Source organism: Acomys minous (genome assembly GCF_964271855.1).
Source record: "Acomys minous genome assembly, chromosome: 17".
In the NCBI taxonomy this organism is placed as follows: domain Eukaryota; kingdom Metazoa; phylum Chordata; class Mammalia; order Rodentia; family Muridae; genus Acomys; species Acomys minous.
Genome location: NC_140500.1, coordinates 26,231,100 through 26,246,032, shown reverse-complemented (window position 1 = coordinate 26,246,032; position 14,933 = coordinate 26,231,100). Strand labels below are relative to the sequence as shown.

The window sequence follows — 14,933 nt, the reverse complement described above, 5'->3', positions numbered from 1 at the left end:
AGACAACCCAGCCAAGGCCTGGCACTTAGGGAGCTGGCAATTTAGGGGAGAGGCCAGGCAGTGATCAAGGCCGCACACATATGTAGCGCCGCTGTCGTGACAGGTGCCACGGATGGAGTGCTGACAGAGATGGGAGACGGAGACAGGTGGAAAGCAGGGTCCCTATGGAGGAAGAAGAATCCCGAGTATCCGGGATTTTTCTCTTAAAAGTGATGAAGATAGTTTGCAAGTGGGAGGACGTGTATTATACAGTGAAGCAGAGGAGCCATTGAGTTGAATACTGTAAGTTAGTTTTGTGCTATGTGATTTTCCATTCAATAAAAAGTTTTTTAAAAATCTAAGAGAGAGAGAGAGAGAAGAGAGTGCCCGCCACCTGTGGACAGTGGAAGAAGAGTAGCCAGGCCAGGGAGGCAGCAGGCACTGGGGCACTGAAGGTTACCACTGGCAGGGCAGCTCTGAGCCAGGTCACCCACTGCCACCAGCATGTCCTGAATCAGGGAACAGAGAAGGCGGGAGCTGGCGCAGGCTGAGCAGGCCCTGGTTGGCTCCAGAGAACCTCTACACTCCGCAGTGCTGAACTGGGAAGGCCTTCGGTGTCAGCTCACATCCATGCTGTGGTTGAGAACTTGAAAACAGAACAGGGAGGCTTGATATTTTTATGCCTTCTCAACTTGGATGACTTTAATGCCCAGAGATATTTGCATGCATCATCATTCTCCTGAAATTCTTTGGGGAAGGGGGCTGCGTTGTGGGCATTGCTGATACTGTTGTTGGACAGGCTAGTCTGCAAGCTGCTATGTAGCCAGAGGTGACCTCCAACATTGGGGCCTCTACTTCCAGGAGCCGGGATTCCAGGCTGTGTTACCACAACTGAGCTACATCCTCGGCCTCTAGGAAGTGTGCTGTCCTGAATGGGGTGGGAGAATGTGTAATGGGTGACATGTGGCTTGTTCCTGTGACTTTACTCCCCAGGTGACGAGGAGCTGGTGCGGGAGGTGCTGTTTGACGCAGTGGTGACAGCCCCCATGGAAGCCTACTGGACAGCACTGGCGCTCAACATCTCTGAGTATGTACCGGAGGGGCGGTGGCGGCACAGGCAGACCCAGTATTCTATCCCTGACTGAGTGAGGAAAGACACCCCCCCCCCCCGAGAGAATCATGATAAGAACAGGGACACAAGGGTATGGTGGGATGCAGGTGACAACGGCCTTCAGCCCCTGCCAGCCCCTCACTCAAAAACAGCAAATACAACTTTCCCAGGCATGAGATCTAGTCCCCACTGCAGCCCAGTACAGACTGCACTGGGTTTGCTCTCTGGGTTGGTCTCCAGCCACCCTTGGTCTCCCACCACCCAATAAGTGCCCCACTTAGTGCAAGACAGACAAGCCCAGGCTTATTTCCAGCTTCAGTAGAAGGTTGCAACTGGCCTCGACCTCAGTGATTCCCAGACTCTTAGACTTTCCTCATTCTCTTGCTGGCCTTTTCTTGGTGACACTGTGTTTCATGGCTAGACAGAAAAAAAAAAAAAAAGAGCATTGTATAAGCGGCATAAGAGGTAGGAGTCATTGTGGGAAAAAAAAAAGAGGTAGGGGTCAGAGTGACAATAATGAGGTGAGGGCTATAGCACTTGTTTCTGAAGAGGAAAGTCCAAAATCAGATGTCAAACCTCCCCCAAACACTCAAGTTCATTGTCTCCCTCTAACAAAATAGTCTCCTATTACATCTATTTATTTATTCACTTTATACCCCAATCTTAGCTCCCTCCCTCCTCTCCTCTAAGTGCCACCCTCCCTCCCTCTTCCTCCTATCCCTCCCCACCCCCACCGGCCCCCCCCCCCAACACCAACCCCAGCACATCAAGTTGTATCAGGACTGAGAACTTCCTCTTCCCCTGCGGCCTGGCAAGGCAGTCCCCCCAGGGAGAAGTGACCAAATAGCGGGCAACAGAGTCCATGTCAGAGCCAGTCCCGGATCCCCCTTACTAAGGGACACACATGAGACCCGAGCTGTCCGTTGGCTACATCTGTGTAGGGGGCTTAGGTCCGGTCCATGCATGCATGGTTGCTGCTTCAGTCTCTGCCAGCCCTACTGGGCCCTGGTTAGTTGGCTCTTTTGGTCTTGTGGGGCTCCTGTCACCTTCGGGTCCTTCTATCCTTCTCCTGACTCTTCCACAAGACTCCCTACGCTTTGCCCAGTGTTTGGCTGTGTGTCTTAGCATCTGTTTTGATCTGCAGCTGGGTGAAGCCTCTCAGAGGACAGCTAAGCTAGACTCCTATTTTTAAAAGCACATATGCAATGTGCTCCATTTCTTTGAGATAGGGACTGGAACGCAGTGCTCGTGTGCATAGACTCCACATGTGCATCCGGTTTCCACAGAAGGCTGCTCAGGAACCGTTCTAAGCCTTTTTCTCTGCTTAGAAAAATAGGTCGCTGAAACCATATGGGCTCGAACCATATGCAGCTTTGAACCACATAAATGCAGGTATACAAATTAATCTAAAATACAGGAAATCTATGGGACCAGATCCTGGCACACAGTGTATTTGGGGCACACGCTCTTTATTAGCTTCTACACTGGGTGAAAAAAGTTCTGGTGGGGAGCTGGGAAGATAGCTTAGTAAGTGTTTGCCACCCAATGTGAAGCCCTAAGTTTGGACCCTCCCCCAAAACCCATATAAAAAGTCAGGCATAGTATCCCACTTCTGTAAAGCCATGCTGGGGAGACAGACAGGCAGATCCTAGCAGTCGCTGGCCATCCAACCCAGCCAAATCAGTGAGTGACCTTCTTCCAAAACAAACAAGGTAGAGAGTAACTAAAGGGACCCTTAACACCTGACTGCCTTATATACGCATATATACACACACATGTGCATGCATGCTCACACAAACACATGTGCACACATGTAACACACACATAAAACTGGAAGCCACCATGGTGTAGGGGTTGGAGGCTTTCTCACTGAGGATAAGGACAAGCACTCCCATGCCACTCCTCTACAACACGCTCAGAAAGCACGAAAGCAGCTGGGCAGGAGAACGTGCCTATAGCCAATGAGAGAACTGGAAAGGAAAAAAGAAAATAGTCTCTGGTTAAAAATGACATAATCCGGGAGGGGGCGTGGCCCTGTGGTAGACCATCTGCCTAGCATGAATGAGGTCCCGAGCTCCATCCCCCAGCACTGTAAAACAAACAAGCAAGGCAAACAAATATTATAGACCAGAAAACTGGAAAAGAATAAGAAAATCACCATAGCCAATAAGATAATTTAGTAAAGTAGCAGGTTACAATACCAATGTTCAAAAATTAGCAATACCTGAGGCTTAGTGGTCCTGAGGCTGGGGAGATGGCTTAGTGGTCCTGAGGCTGGGGAGATGGCTTAGTGGTTGAAAACACACATCACTCTTACAGAGGACCCTGAGTTTGGTTCCCTGTACCCATCCTCAGTGGCTCACAGCTGCTTATAACTCCAGTTCCTGGGGATCTGACTCTGTCTTCTGGCTTCCATGGAAACCTGAACTCACATGCATATTCCCACACACAGACATTCATTTATGTCATTAAAAATAAAAGAATACAATATTTTTTAAAATTAATATTTTATATATACATATAAATAAACCCCCCCTCAAAAAAGAGATACAGTACGAAAAGACTTCTTTAGGATGGTAAAAATAAAAATGTCATTCTGGGATTGTAAAAAACATTGAGCCTACAGTGTGAGAACTGTGAAAACATGTGTGAAACATGGGGCCTGTGGGACTAGCACTTTTGGGCAAGTCTCTCACAATGCACACCTGGATGAAGTGATTCATATTCAAACAGACACAGAAAAGAAGCCGTGGACGTCCTAACAGAGACTGTGCTCCTCCTGCTCTGAAATCTGGAAGTCAGCACGCTTTTCCTAACACAAAGCTCAGAGACAATGCAAGAGTGACTGGTGAATTTAACAGCATGAAAATGTCTGTATGAGCAGGGTACAAAGAAAATGATGACCTGGGAAGCTGCAGCCACGGTTAGGTGGAGGTACTATCTCTGCAGCCACTGTGTGAATGGCAGAGAGCCTCAGGGACAGACAAATAGATGCACAGAATGACACAGGGACAGCAGTCAAGAGAAAAGAGCCTTCCTTAAATGGGGGTTGACCCAGCTCTTTTTTTTTTTTTTTTTTTTTAATCTTTTTGAGACAGGGTTTCTCTGTGTATCCTTGGCTGACCTGGAGTCCTGGACTCACTTTGTAGACCAGGCTGGCCTCAAACTCACAGTGATCCACCTGCCTCTGCCTCCCAAGTGCTGGGATTAAAGGCATGCGCCACCATGCCCAGCCAACCCAGCTCTTAATAAAAAGAAACACATATAAAACCACTCAAGACAATGCCTCTTGCCACCCAGCACAGAACTGAGTTTGGCAGCATATACTGTTAGTAGGATACTTAGCAAGTGTATATGTGTGCTGTGAGCAAAAACTGATGAAGGTGTGGCCTGGGCTTGGTAATCACCCGGCTATAAAGGATACTGTTTTCTCTTAAAGAGATAGGCTACCCCTAGCCTGTCAAGCTGGGGAGCACAACCTCTGGTCCTGAGCCTGTCCTGCTGGAGCATAGCCTCTGGGCCTGAGACTGCCCTTCTGGGGAGCACAGCCTCTGGGCCTGAGCCTGCCCTTCTGAGGAGCACAGCCTCTGGGCCTGAGCCTGTCCTGCTGGGGAGCACAGCCTCTGGGCCTGAGCCTGTCTTGGTGGGGAGCACAGCCTATAAGCATGAGCCTATCCTGCTGAGGAGCACAGCCTCTGGGCCTGAGCCTGTCCTGCTGGAGAGCAGAGCCCTGTGTCTGAGCCTATTCTGCTGGGGAGCACAGCTTTTAGGCCCCTAGCCTGTCCTGCTGGGAAGCACAGCCTCTGGAGCACCCAGCATTCACAGGGATTGGCAATGCTGGTCCTCATTAAAGTGAGTCTGGAGACATCCACGACTATAGGACAGGGCCAGGAAATGAGCCAGGTAAACCAAGAGCATCCTTCACACCAAGGAGAAGCTAGCAAGACCAGTGAGACTCAGAGGCCCCTGCATGAGCCAGGGCTGGGATGACAGTGGGTAGCCATGACTGCAGTGGGCTACACTCCAAACCCTGTAACCATGAAGAGGCTGTGGAAGACAAAACTCATTCATTGGTCGCCTTTGGAGGTGTAAGACAAACACCAGATTAAAAAAGAAAAAAAAAAAGCATCAGTTGCTTATCTTGCCTCTTCTGTGAAAATTATATTTCCAGCAAAATCAAAATAAAGAAAGAAAAAAATATGAAGAGGTGTGCCTGTGAGTGCCAGTCAACAGACAGTGTACACTCACCAGTCAGCACTGATGGCTTATGTAATAGCTTCAAGCATTGTGATAAAATTATACACACACAAATTATATATATATATATAGAGAGAGAGAGAGAGAAGAGACAAGAGATAGGAGAGAAAGAGAGAGAGAGACACACACAGAGAGAGAGAGAGAGAGAGAGAGAGAGAGAGAGAGAGAGAGAGAGAGAGAGCGCTAACTTAGAAAGGGGAAAGTTCATTTGGCTCCCCAGTCAGGCTGCCCCGGAGCTGAGGGGCCTATGCTGAGGCAGTACAGCATGGCAGAATGCAGTGCTAATGGAGGTGGAGGGCACCAGGGGCCCAGGGGCCCCCTCAAGGCCAGCCTTTCCACCATGCCTCACTTCTCATAGGTGCTACAGCCTCCTGATAGGACCACCAGGGGAACCAAGGCTTCCATAACTGGGACGCTGAGGGCATTCACCCAAACCACAGAAAGTAAAAGCTCACAGCTGGGTATGATCAGCCCAGAGGTCTAAGAGGTGCTTTGCAGGAAATACAAAGGACAAAACCAGGGTATGCTAAAGAATACTTTAGCAATTGACCTCGCCCAGACAGGTGGTCTGGCATGTGCAGAACGGGACCTGCAAGAAGAACTGGGGTGAGGAGATCCGGAGCCAGGTTAAAATGACCAGCACAGGCACGGGGTGACAATAAATAGTCTAAAGGCACAATGGCAGTGGCTGTGCCACTTGGTGAGTGCATTAAAAGGAATCCTTTACACGGGGAAATTATATGGTATGAGAATTGTAGTTCAAACTGGAGAAAAGGGAGCACAGAGGCTGAGCGGCTGTATTGAATGGACCATGGTCAAGTGCTGATTCACCCAACTTAATGAGGCACCTGAGTTATCTGATGATACTGGGCGTCATGGATTTTTTTTTGGGGGGGGGGAGGTCTGACAGTGGCACAGAGGGTGGGTTTTCTGGTGGGGTTGTTTTGTTTTATTCCTTATATTCTGATAATATAAAAATTACAATATTGCCGGGTGTGGCGGCACACACCTTTAATCCCAGCAGAGGCAGAGGCAGTCGGATTGCTGTGAGTTCGAGGCCAGCCTGGTCTACAAAGCGAGTCTAGGACTGCCAAGGCTACCCAGAGAAACCTTGCCTCAGAAAAAAAAAATTAAAATATTTACTAATTAAATACCTGGAATTTGCTTGGGAATATCCCGTTGCTGTGGTGCCTTAGGAAGCCTGGGTTGGTGTTTGCGAAGATAGGTTATGGGAAAGCTCAATAGACTCAAAGAACAAACTGGATGGGTGCTTTTTAGAGATGCCGACCCCAGGCTATGACTGGGTGTGGCTACTGCAGGGTGCCGGTATCTGTGACATTTAAACCCTGAGTTATGCAGACGCCCACCTGCAGAGGCCCCACCTCTCTCGGCCCTCCTCTTCAGGGACTCCCCAGCCCTCTAACCAACTGTGTTAACCCAGGCCTGCTGCTGTCCCTGGAAACTGCCAGTGTAGACGATCCCATAACCTCCAGCTCAACTGCCAGTGTAGACAACCCCATAACCTCCAGATCAACTGCCAGTGTAGACGACCCCATAACCTCCAGATCAACTGCCAGTGTAGACGACCCCATAACCTCCAGCTGTGACAATGCTTTGGTGCTACTGCCTCATGCTCTCACGGAGCCCCAGATCCAGATACTAGAAAAGATGGCTTACACATTGTCATTGCTTTGTCTCACAGAGGGTCAGAGCCTGGCGTGGATGTGGCCTTTCTGGGGACCCGGGCTGGTCTCCTAAGAAGAAGCTTGTTTGTAGGCTCTGAGAAAGTCTCTGATAGGTGAGTCCTGCTGGAAACCCTGGGGTGGGAGGGCCTCTGGGGGGAGGAGGAATGTGGTACAAGTCTTGGGTCCCCTTGGGGTATGTGAGCAAAGACAGTCTCATATGCTGTGCCCTGTGAATCCAGGACAGTAAAAAGCAGTTGCCCGCTTGGTTTAGTGTGTCCTGGAGGACCTACGGTGGCCGGTGGCCGAGGAGGGGCCTATGAGTATGGAAGGGTAGGTCAGACATTCCAAATTATAGGCATCACAAAGGGAAGTAAGGATTGTGTCCTTCCCTGGGTCTCATCTGGGCAACAGATATGGAGTCTAGTTTAATCTCCTCCTCCTGCCCCCGCCCCCTACCTCCGGGGAGGGGATGCGTTTGGAGTCCTCCCTGCACATAGATCAGAGTGAGTGTGTCACCTGCTCCAGAAGAGGACTTGTTGTCACACAGACCCCAAGTCACAGCCCCACTGCAGCTCATGGCTCCTGAGGTTTGGGATTTGCCCCCCACCATTGTGAGGCATGGAAGGCAGAGCCCCAGATGAGCAGTTCTCAGTGTTTTACATGTGGCAACGTCCAGAGATGGTTTGGGCTCTGGCGGAAAAGCAGAGAGGCGATTGCTGGCATGGACGGAAACCAAGGGTGCTGCTGGGTGTGCTCCGTGCTCAGGACAGCCCCTGAAGTAGTCATCCAGACCCACAGACCCCACTCTAAGGAAAATGCAGATTATGGGAAAATCCCGCCAGGAATCCCACAGACTGCCCAGCCCTCCACCCCACCCACCAGACGCTGTTGCCTTCTGGATGACTCTACATGGGGGGAGGGGGGGCTGGGGAGGGAGCCCAGAAGAGGGTAAGGCAGAACCACCTGCTGTCCTGAAGTTCAGAAGGCTCAGGGAAGCCAAGCTCCAGCACCTGGAGAACAACTGAGCTGGTGGGTGACGTCATATAGCCACCTCTCTGCCCACTCACGGCCCCACTTACTAAGTCCCAATGCATTCAGCCCCAGAGCGTCTCAGTGCTAAGCAAGGTTGGAGGCTTTCTAGGAAAACAAACAGGGTGGGTTTTCCCTCTCTTTCTTTCCCTTCCCTAATTCCCAGAGAGGTGGGGGTTGGGGTGGGTGGGTGAAGGGTGGGTGGCACCATCCTAAAAGGGTGATCAAGGCCTCTGGAAAGCTGGGAAGAGAGCTGCCTGGAGGGCCACAGGTGCGCAAATCTGCTTCCAGAGCAGGTAAGCCACTCGCTCAAATGTCAGTCCTCTACCTGTGAATTACCCACAGGTGCCATTTAATTTTGCACCCTTCCCCAGCTCCACCCACTTCCTAGTCAGCCTCTGGACCAGCCTCCCTCTGTAGGCTTGTGTGTGTTCAGGGAAAGCAAACCCATAATTAGCAAGGAAAAGCTTCTCCAAAAGGAGCCTAATGTTGCACACCAAAGCCTCTCGAAGTAACCATTTAGGGCAGTCTGTGCCTCTTGCCTGCATGGATAGAATTGACTGTAGGATTTCCTCAGTCAGATCTGCCAGTGAGCCAGACAAAAGAAATTACCTGTACCCAAAGGAAATGTATTTTGTTGGCAACACATCTGCATATTCCCGCTGGGTACCAGCTCCGCCTCTGCTGGCCTCCCCTTCCACCAGATGCTCCAGCATTTTACTTTTGGGAAAGGCAGGAAGCGCCTGGAGCAATGCCAACTTAGAGCTGATGCTTCTTTTCATTTTTTTTTTTTAATTGGGGGAACCTGAGACAGGTCTTGCCATGCGGCCAGCATAACTGAGAACTGTGGGCACCCTCCCGAGTCTTCAGAGTGCTGGGATAACAGTGAATCCCCTGTGCCTGGCGTGGGGGGGGTTTCTCCCAGTACAGAGGGGTCTCTTGGTCTTGGCCCCGCCAAGATGATCAGGTATGGCACGGGGAAAAGGGCCAGGCATCTTCCCAGAGTTGGCACCAATTCCTACTTTTGCAGGAAGTTCTTGACACCTGAAGATGAAGCCAGTATTTTTACCATGGACCACTTCCCGCTGTGGTATCGCCAAGCCTCTGAGCAGCCCCCAGGCAGCTTTGTCTACAATCTCCGCTGGGCAGAGGGACCAGGTAACCTACACCACTGTGCTCCTCCCAGGAGTTGGAAATGGGGTCAGGGTGAGATGGAAGAGAGGAGCCCCCCCCCCAGTTTCCAGTCCCCCAGCCCCCACCCCAGCCACTGCCTTCCCTCCCGACACTGTAGCTTGGAGACATGCCGGTGCCGCACAGAGAATGTAGGACTACGCGTTCTCCTCCCTAGCCAGCACTCACGCTCCGCCATAGAGCAAAGAAAGAGATTTGACCTGAAAGCCAACCTCGCTGACTCCCGCCCACATTCCCAATGTGAGATCGGCAAGGCTGATTGACAAGCGGCTTCCGGTTCTAGGAACCTGTGTGCCTTAAAGCTCCACAGCCTCTGAAAGGAAGCCCCAGACTCCGCCTCAAAGCCCTGACTTAACCTTGTGGCTTTTCCAGTCTCCACTGCCCTCAGATTACCCAGACGGCAGCCCCCCAGGGCATAGGGGAGACAGCCAGGGCCAGCGAGCAGACCCCTTACAGGCTCAGGCCTCTGGACAAGAGGAGAGGTAGCACCAAGCAGGGCACTCCAAATTCCAGCCCTGGTCACTCTGGAGGACGGGAGGAAAAAAACACCAGGACCTTCACTAACTGTGGGGAAAATCCGACTGCTGAGAACCCATGGGGCCTATGGCCCAGTGCACCCTTAAACTCTTAGTTACCTTTGGGGAAATGGCCCAGAGAGGTTGAGGGACTCAGGAGTCTAAGAAACAGCAAGTATCCTCCAGGTTGCCACCAGGGGGCTGAGCCCAAGGCAGAAGTGATGGAACTTGGGCAGTACCCACTTGTGGATGGGGTGAATAAGGTGGGCAGGAGGCCAAGGGGGCAGACATCTCTGAGATGACAGCTCTCCATGGTGTGTGTGTGTGTGTGTGTGTGTGTGTGTGTGTGTGTGTATACATGCTTTAATTGAGGAAGACGTGCAAGAAGTGGTGGCCTGCAGAGCACCACTGTGGGTGTACACACACACACACACACACACACACACACACACACACACACACACACGGTGGAGGGCTGCCCTGGGGGCTGTCAGCTTCATGAGCCTGAGATTTCCAAGGTTTCCTTTCTAAGCTGAAGACAACAAGGGGAAATCCTGTTCCATAACCCCGAAGCTTCCTTTCTATCCGCTTAACCTGTCACCCCATCCTGCACCATTCTCTCATTCTCTACACACACACACACACACACACACACACACACACACACACACACACACACGCACAGGAGTCTAACATGCTTTGTAAACATTTCCCTCTCAAAACCCCCTGAGATAACGCTAGCTCTCATCTTCCGTGGGGAGAATCGAAGGCTCAGAGACGGTCTGTGATTTGCTCACGTTACACAGCACAGAAGCAATTTGTACAGCAAGCTAGAGCCCAGGTTTGTCCCCCTAGACACAGGGCAGGGGGCAGAGAGAGAAAAGGGGTGTTTTCGTTCTCAGGCCCCACAAAGGACGTTCTCAAGGCCAACCTCAAGGTCTTCCTAGGCTGCACACCTAAGGCAGAGAGGCAGATCCTCCTACCACACGGAGGGCTCCCAAAGCAAAGACACCCACGGACTCCAGAGATGTTCCCTGTGTGAGACCCTGGGCCCCGCCCAGCCAGGGTGACAGGCTCCCCTCCTGCCTGCACCGGCACCAGAACTGCCTGCTGGCTGCTAGGGGAAGCTTTATGTGTCCACGAGGTAGGAGGGCAGGTGGGTGGGGAACTGAGCTGCTAGGAGAAGAGAGAGAAGCTGGCAACCCAAAAGGGGACTGCTGAGGAGGGAGGCAGGAGCTCGCTCCCTTCCTACGCCCTTGCACACTTGCTCAGCCCAAGCACATGCTTAAAGCCACGTGGACACTTCTGGGCCTCCCATCCTCCCCAAAAGAAAGAAAATAATTTCATTTCAATGGGAGTGGGGGTGCTGAGGAGACAGAGGCGGGGGTGGGTAACCTCCAGGATGGCCTGAGGTCTGGTAGATTGAGTGCTATACCTCCCCCACCCCCACCCCCACCCCCATCCCTGTTGAGTTGCCCCTGTAGTTAGAGCCTATGCCACCTGCCAACACACCTCAGTCTGCCAGCACCAAGGGCCTAGGCCTGGGACTCCCACACTCACCTCTTCCTGGCCTTGTTCACAGAGGCTCTGGGCCATGTGACCATTGACACTAACGTTGAAATCCCCAAGGTCCCCAGAGATTAGCTGAGTGTTTCCCACAAGCCTGTGCTAATTAAAAGGCAGGCTACAGAGCCAAGGACTCCTGCAGGGGTCCCCCACATTGTGTCTTATAGATGTTTCTAGAAACAAAGTGAAACGTCTAGTGTTTCTATTCTGGTTCCTTTGGCTCAGCCATGGTAAACTTAAATCAAGGGCAGCTCAAGTGTCACGAGTTCCCAGAGTCCATGTGTAGTTATATTCTTTCGGCATGTTGAAGATAGCAAGGTATCGGGGGAAACTATAACAACACAGTCGATATGAAACCGTGCTTGGCAGAGGCAAGCTGCTCAGCCATCTCCACGGGGCTCTGAGAGCTGGTTACCATAGGTAGCGGTCACCACTGGGACATTTGACAGAACAGGGCAGTACACAGTCTTGAACTATGTGATGGGGACTAGCCTAGACACAAAAGGCCTTTGGAAAGCTGGCCCAAAGATGTGAATGGGCAGAAATCAGAGGTCACATAGCAGCCTGCTGGAAAGCTCCTCTCATGTAGAGCTGAAACCATGCTCTGATCTTGCTCCTAGGATGGCCTTGTTCTTCTAAAAAAAAAAAAAAGTGAAAGGCAACCCAGGTCTCCAGAAGCCTGGGAGAAAGTTCTGGAAGGGTAGCAATGAAACAAGGAGTCATCGTAGGGGTGAGCTGGGCACCACCAACTAGGATCCATGAAATCTCATAGACATGTCAGATACCATCTGGCTATGCTGCCAAGTGGGTCGTCCACTGTATGTCATTTTCTGTGACTCATAAAGACAAGGCAGGGTCACCCACCACCCATGCCTGGGATGCCTATGGCCTGCCCCCTCAATATAAGGTGCATTTATTGTCAGCCTGACAGCATAGTGTCACCTGGCAAGAGGGCAGGGGACCCCAACTCAAGAACTGACTTGGTGAGATTGGCCTGTGACACAATCTTGAGTGTTAACTGTAGAAGAGCCTAGACTACAGTGGAGGGTGCCAGCCCGGGGCAGGTGGTCCTGAGCTGGGTAGGAAAGCAGGCTGAGCATGAGTTAGGGAGTGATATAGAGAGCAAGCCAGAAGCCACCATTACCCCACAGTTTCTCTTCCTGTTCCTGCCTTGAGCTCCCACCCTGACTTCCCTCAGGGATGCACTGTGACCTGGAAGTGTAAAGTGAAATACACCATTTCTTCCCCCAGGTTGCTTTTGGTTGTGATGTTTATCACAGCGACAGAAAAACAAACTAGGACACAGACCCCTGCTGGGTAAGACACACATGGCAGAGGACAGGCCATGGCAGGGCCCTGCGGCAGCTGCGACAGAGAGCAGCTAAGCAGGAGCAACAGGCTGACGGATTCGCTGCCTGGAGATGGAACAAAGTCACAGTGCCACCGTGATGCTAGTATCACTTGGCTCAGGCTGGCAGAGGCTGGGGATTGATCTGGCAGGTTTGGATTTGTTGAGATGCAGGGACAGCAAGGGACCTTCCAGTGGTGGGCAGTGACAACAAGATTTTCCCTCTCCGCTTCACCTCTTCCAGGGATAGCTTGTCCTGGCATTCCTATTTGCCTCATATTCAGAGAAAGAGATAGTCTACACACACACACACACACACACACACACACACACACACACACACACATTCACACAGCCCCCTCTGCAGGCACCCAGAGTACTGATATTTCTCATTTTCCCAGATAGCCCAAGCAAGCCAGTGGCAGTAAGAGCCAGCACAGCAATAGCTGTGACCGTGGATGGGAAGACGGCCATTGCAGCAGGTAAGCGATACCCTGATCTGCTGTGGTGGGAGCTACAAGGCAATGTCAAGGTGAGGGCTGATTGGGGAGCAGGGAGGAAAAAGAGGGAGAGGGGGAGGGGTTGGCTCAGCTAGAGCACCTGGCTGGCTGGCCCCAGCACCACATGCAGGAAGAACGAATAAGGTGCCTGGATATGGGGACTCTGTGGCTGCTTTTGTTTTGTCATTTTGTTTATAAACCTGAAAGGGTTCGTGGAGTAAAATGAAACCCAGAGAGGCTAAGAGACCTGCTCAAGGTCACACAGGGCAGGGACAACCTAGACCTCCATCCATCCATCCTATCCCTGGGGCACAGCTTCCCTAAGACATTACCTTGAGCTCCAGGCCTGGCCTCATGGCTCTGCACTTCCTGAAACTCGGGGTGACCAGGGGAGGCCGTATTACACACAAAGAAACTGAGGCATGGAGAAGTCATTTGTCCAAAGTCCTACAGCTAGTAACAAAGCTAGACCCGGACTCAGACCACCTCTCCCGGGGTTGAGTTTGCCTCAGCTTTTAAGAGGAGAGCATCCAGTGGCCTCGTAGGTTTGGCCTGACTTTGCAGTTTCTTGGTGGCATCTGTTTGAGACCCCGTGATCACACCTTCCGTGGTCCTCAAGAAGCCGTGCCATTCATTGGTCACTCAACCTGGTGGAGGCAGCTGTCTCATATCCCAGGGGCCTGGCCAGATGGGAGGCTGGTGGCAGGCAGGACCCTGGCCTCTTCTTAAAGCGTCTACAAGCATCTAGGGGAAGACACAGGATGGGGTAGGCCTGAGTTGCCTTAAGGAGGATGTGCTACCCAGAGCGGGGATTCCTGTATAGTCCCTTCTGGGCTGAGGTAGGGAAGTGGCATGTCCACTCCAGCATTCCTGGCAGTCTGTGACGTGCTTCTCACCCTGTAGAGGGGACCGTATTACACCCCAGCTACACAATCCTCCCAGAGCCCGTGGCATGCTAATCTCAGGTCGGAAGTGATGCCCACTTATGTCCTGTGGCTTAGTCCCAGCAGACCAGAGGCTGCCTTGTTCTGCCTGGAGGTGGCCTTCTCAGCCCCTCTACCTTGAAGACCTAGGAAAGGAGAGAAGGGGTGTGAGGCCAGACTGCTGGCTGTGCTTCCCCACACTCTCCAATTATCTGATATAATTTTTAACTCGGAGCTGAGTTAGAGCCAGGAGGGGTTGCCATAGAAACCGTGTCCCAGTGCCTCAAGTTGAACTCCTTCAGGCAGTCCCTGTGATGTTCAGGGTGCACGGCTGTGACAGGGAAAGCATGGGGCGCTAGAGACCTGACACAGCAAGTTCCTTTGCATCTCATTCTGTGTCCGCCTTTCCCTGGTCCCTGGCACAACCTTCCTGCTCCTGGAACCAGCTGGGACCTCCAGCTCAAGGTGGTGTGTCTGCTGTCCTCGAGAGCTGGGGGCCTCAGATGCACTTCCGAGCAGGCAGGTATGGTGCACAGTGTCTCTGCAGGGGCTGTGTCAGAGCCCTGTCCTACTGTCTGGATAGGCTTGAGCCACAATAGGGGTCTAGACAGACAGAACTCTCAGCCTCTGTGCATCTCCTTCTAGGAACTGCGCCTTAGGCTTCAGTAGTAATGTGTGCTGTGCTGTCCTGCTCCTGCAAAGGGCAGGGGGGAGTGGGGGGTGGGAGGGCTCAGGGGAGACCAGATCTGGCTTTACTATAGAGGGACACCCCACCCACTCTGACCACACATAGGCAGAGAGTCTCTCCATCTGCATGGCTTTGTGTACC

The 14,933-nt window shown here is 52.0% G+C and overlaps 1 protein-coding gene across 3 annotated transcripts in view; it reads left to right on the top strand.

The window, feature by feature from the left end:
- Positions 1-14,933, top strand: part of CACNA2D4 (calcium voltage-gated channel auxiliary subunit alpha2delta 4) — a gene marked incomplete at its 5' end in the record, with an annotated part of 99,668 nt that overhangs the window by 49,477 nt on the left and 35,258 nt on the right. For all 3 annotated transcript variants that reach the window (XM_084766093.1, XM_084766092.1, XM_084766091.1), the window contains 4 exons: positions 973-1,066; positions 7,050-7,145; positions 9,092-9,219; positions 13,083-13,163. In XM_084766093.1, coding sequence (XP_084622219.1) covers positions 973-1,066; positions 7,050-7,145; positions 9,092-9,219; positions 13,083-13,163 — 399 coding nt within the window. The remainder of the gene's footprint in view (positions 1-972; positions 1,067-7,049; positions 7,146-9,091; positions 9,220-13,082; positions 13,164-14,933) is intronic.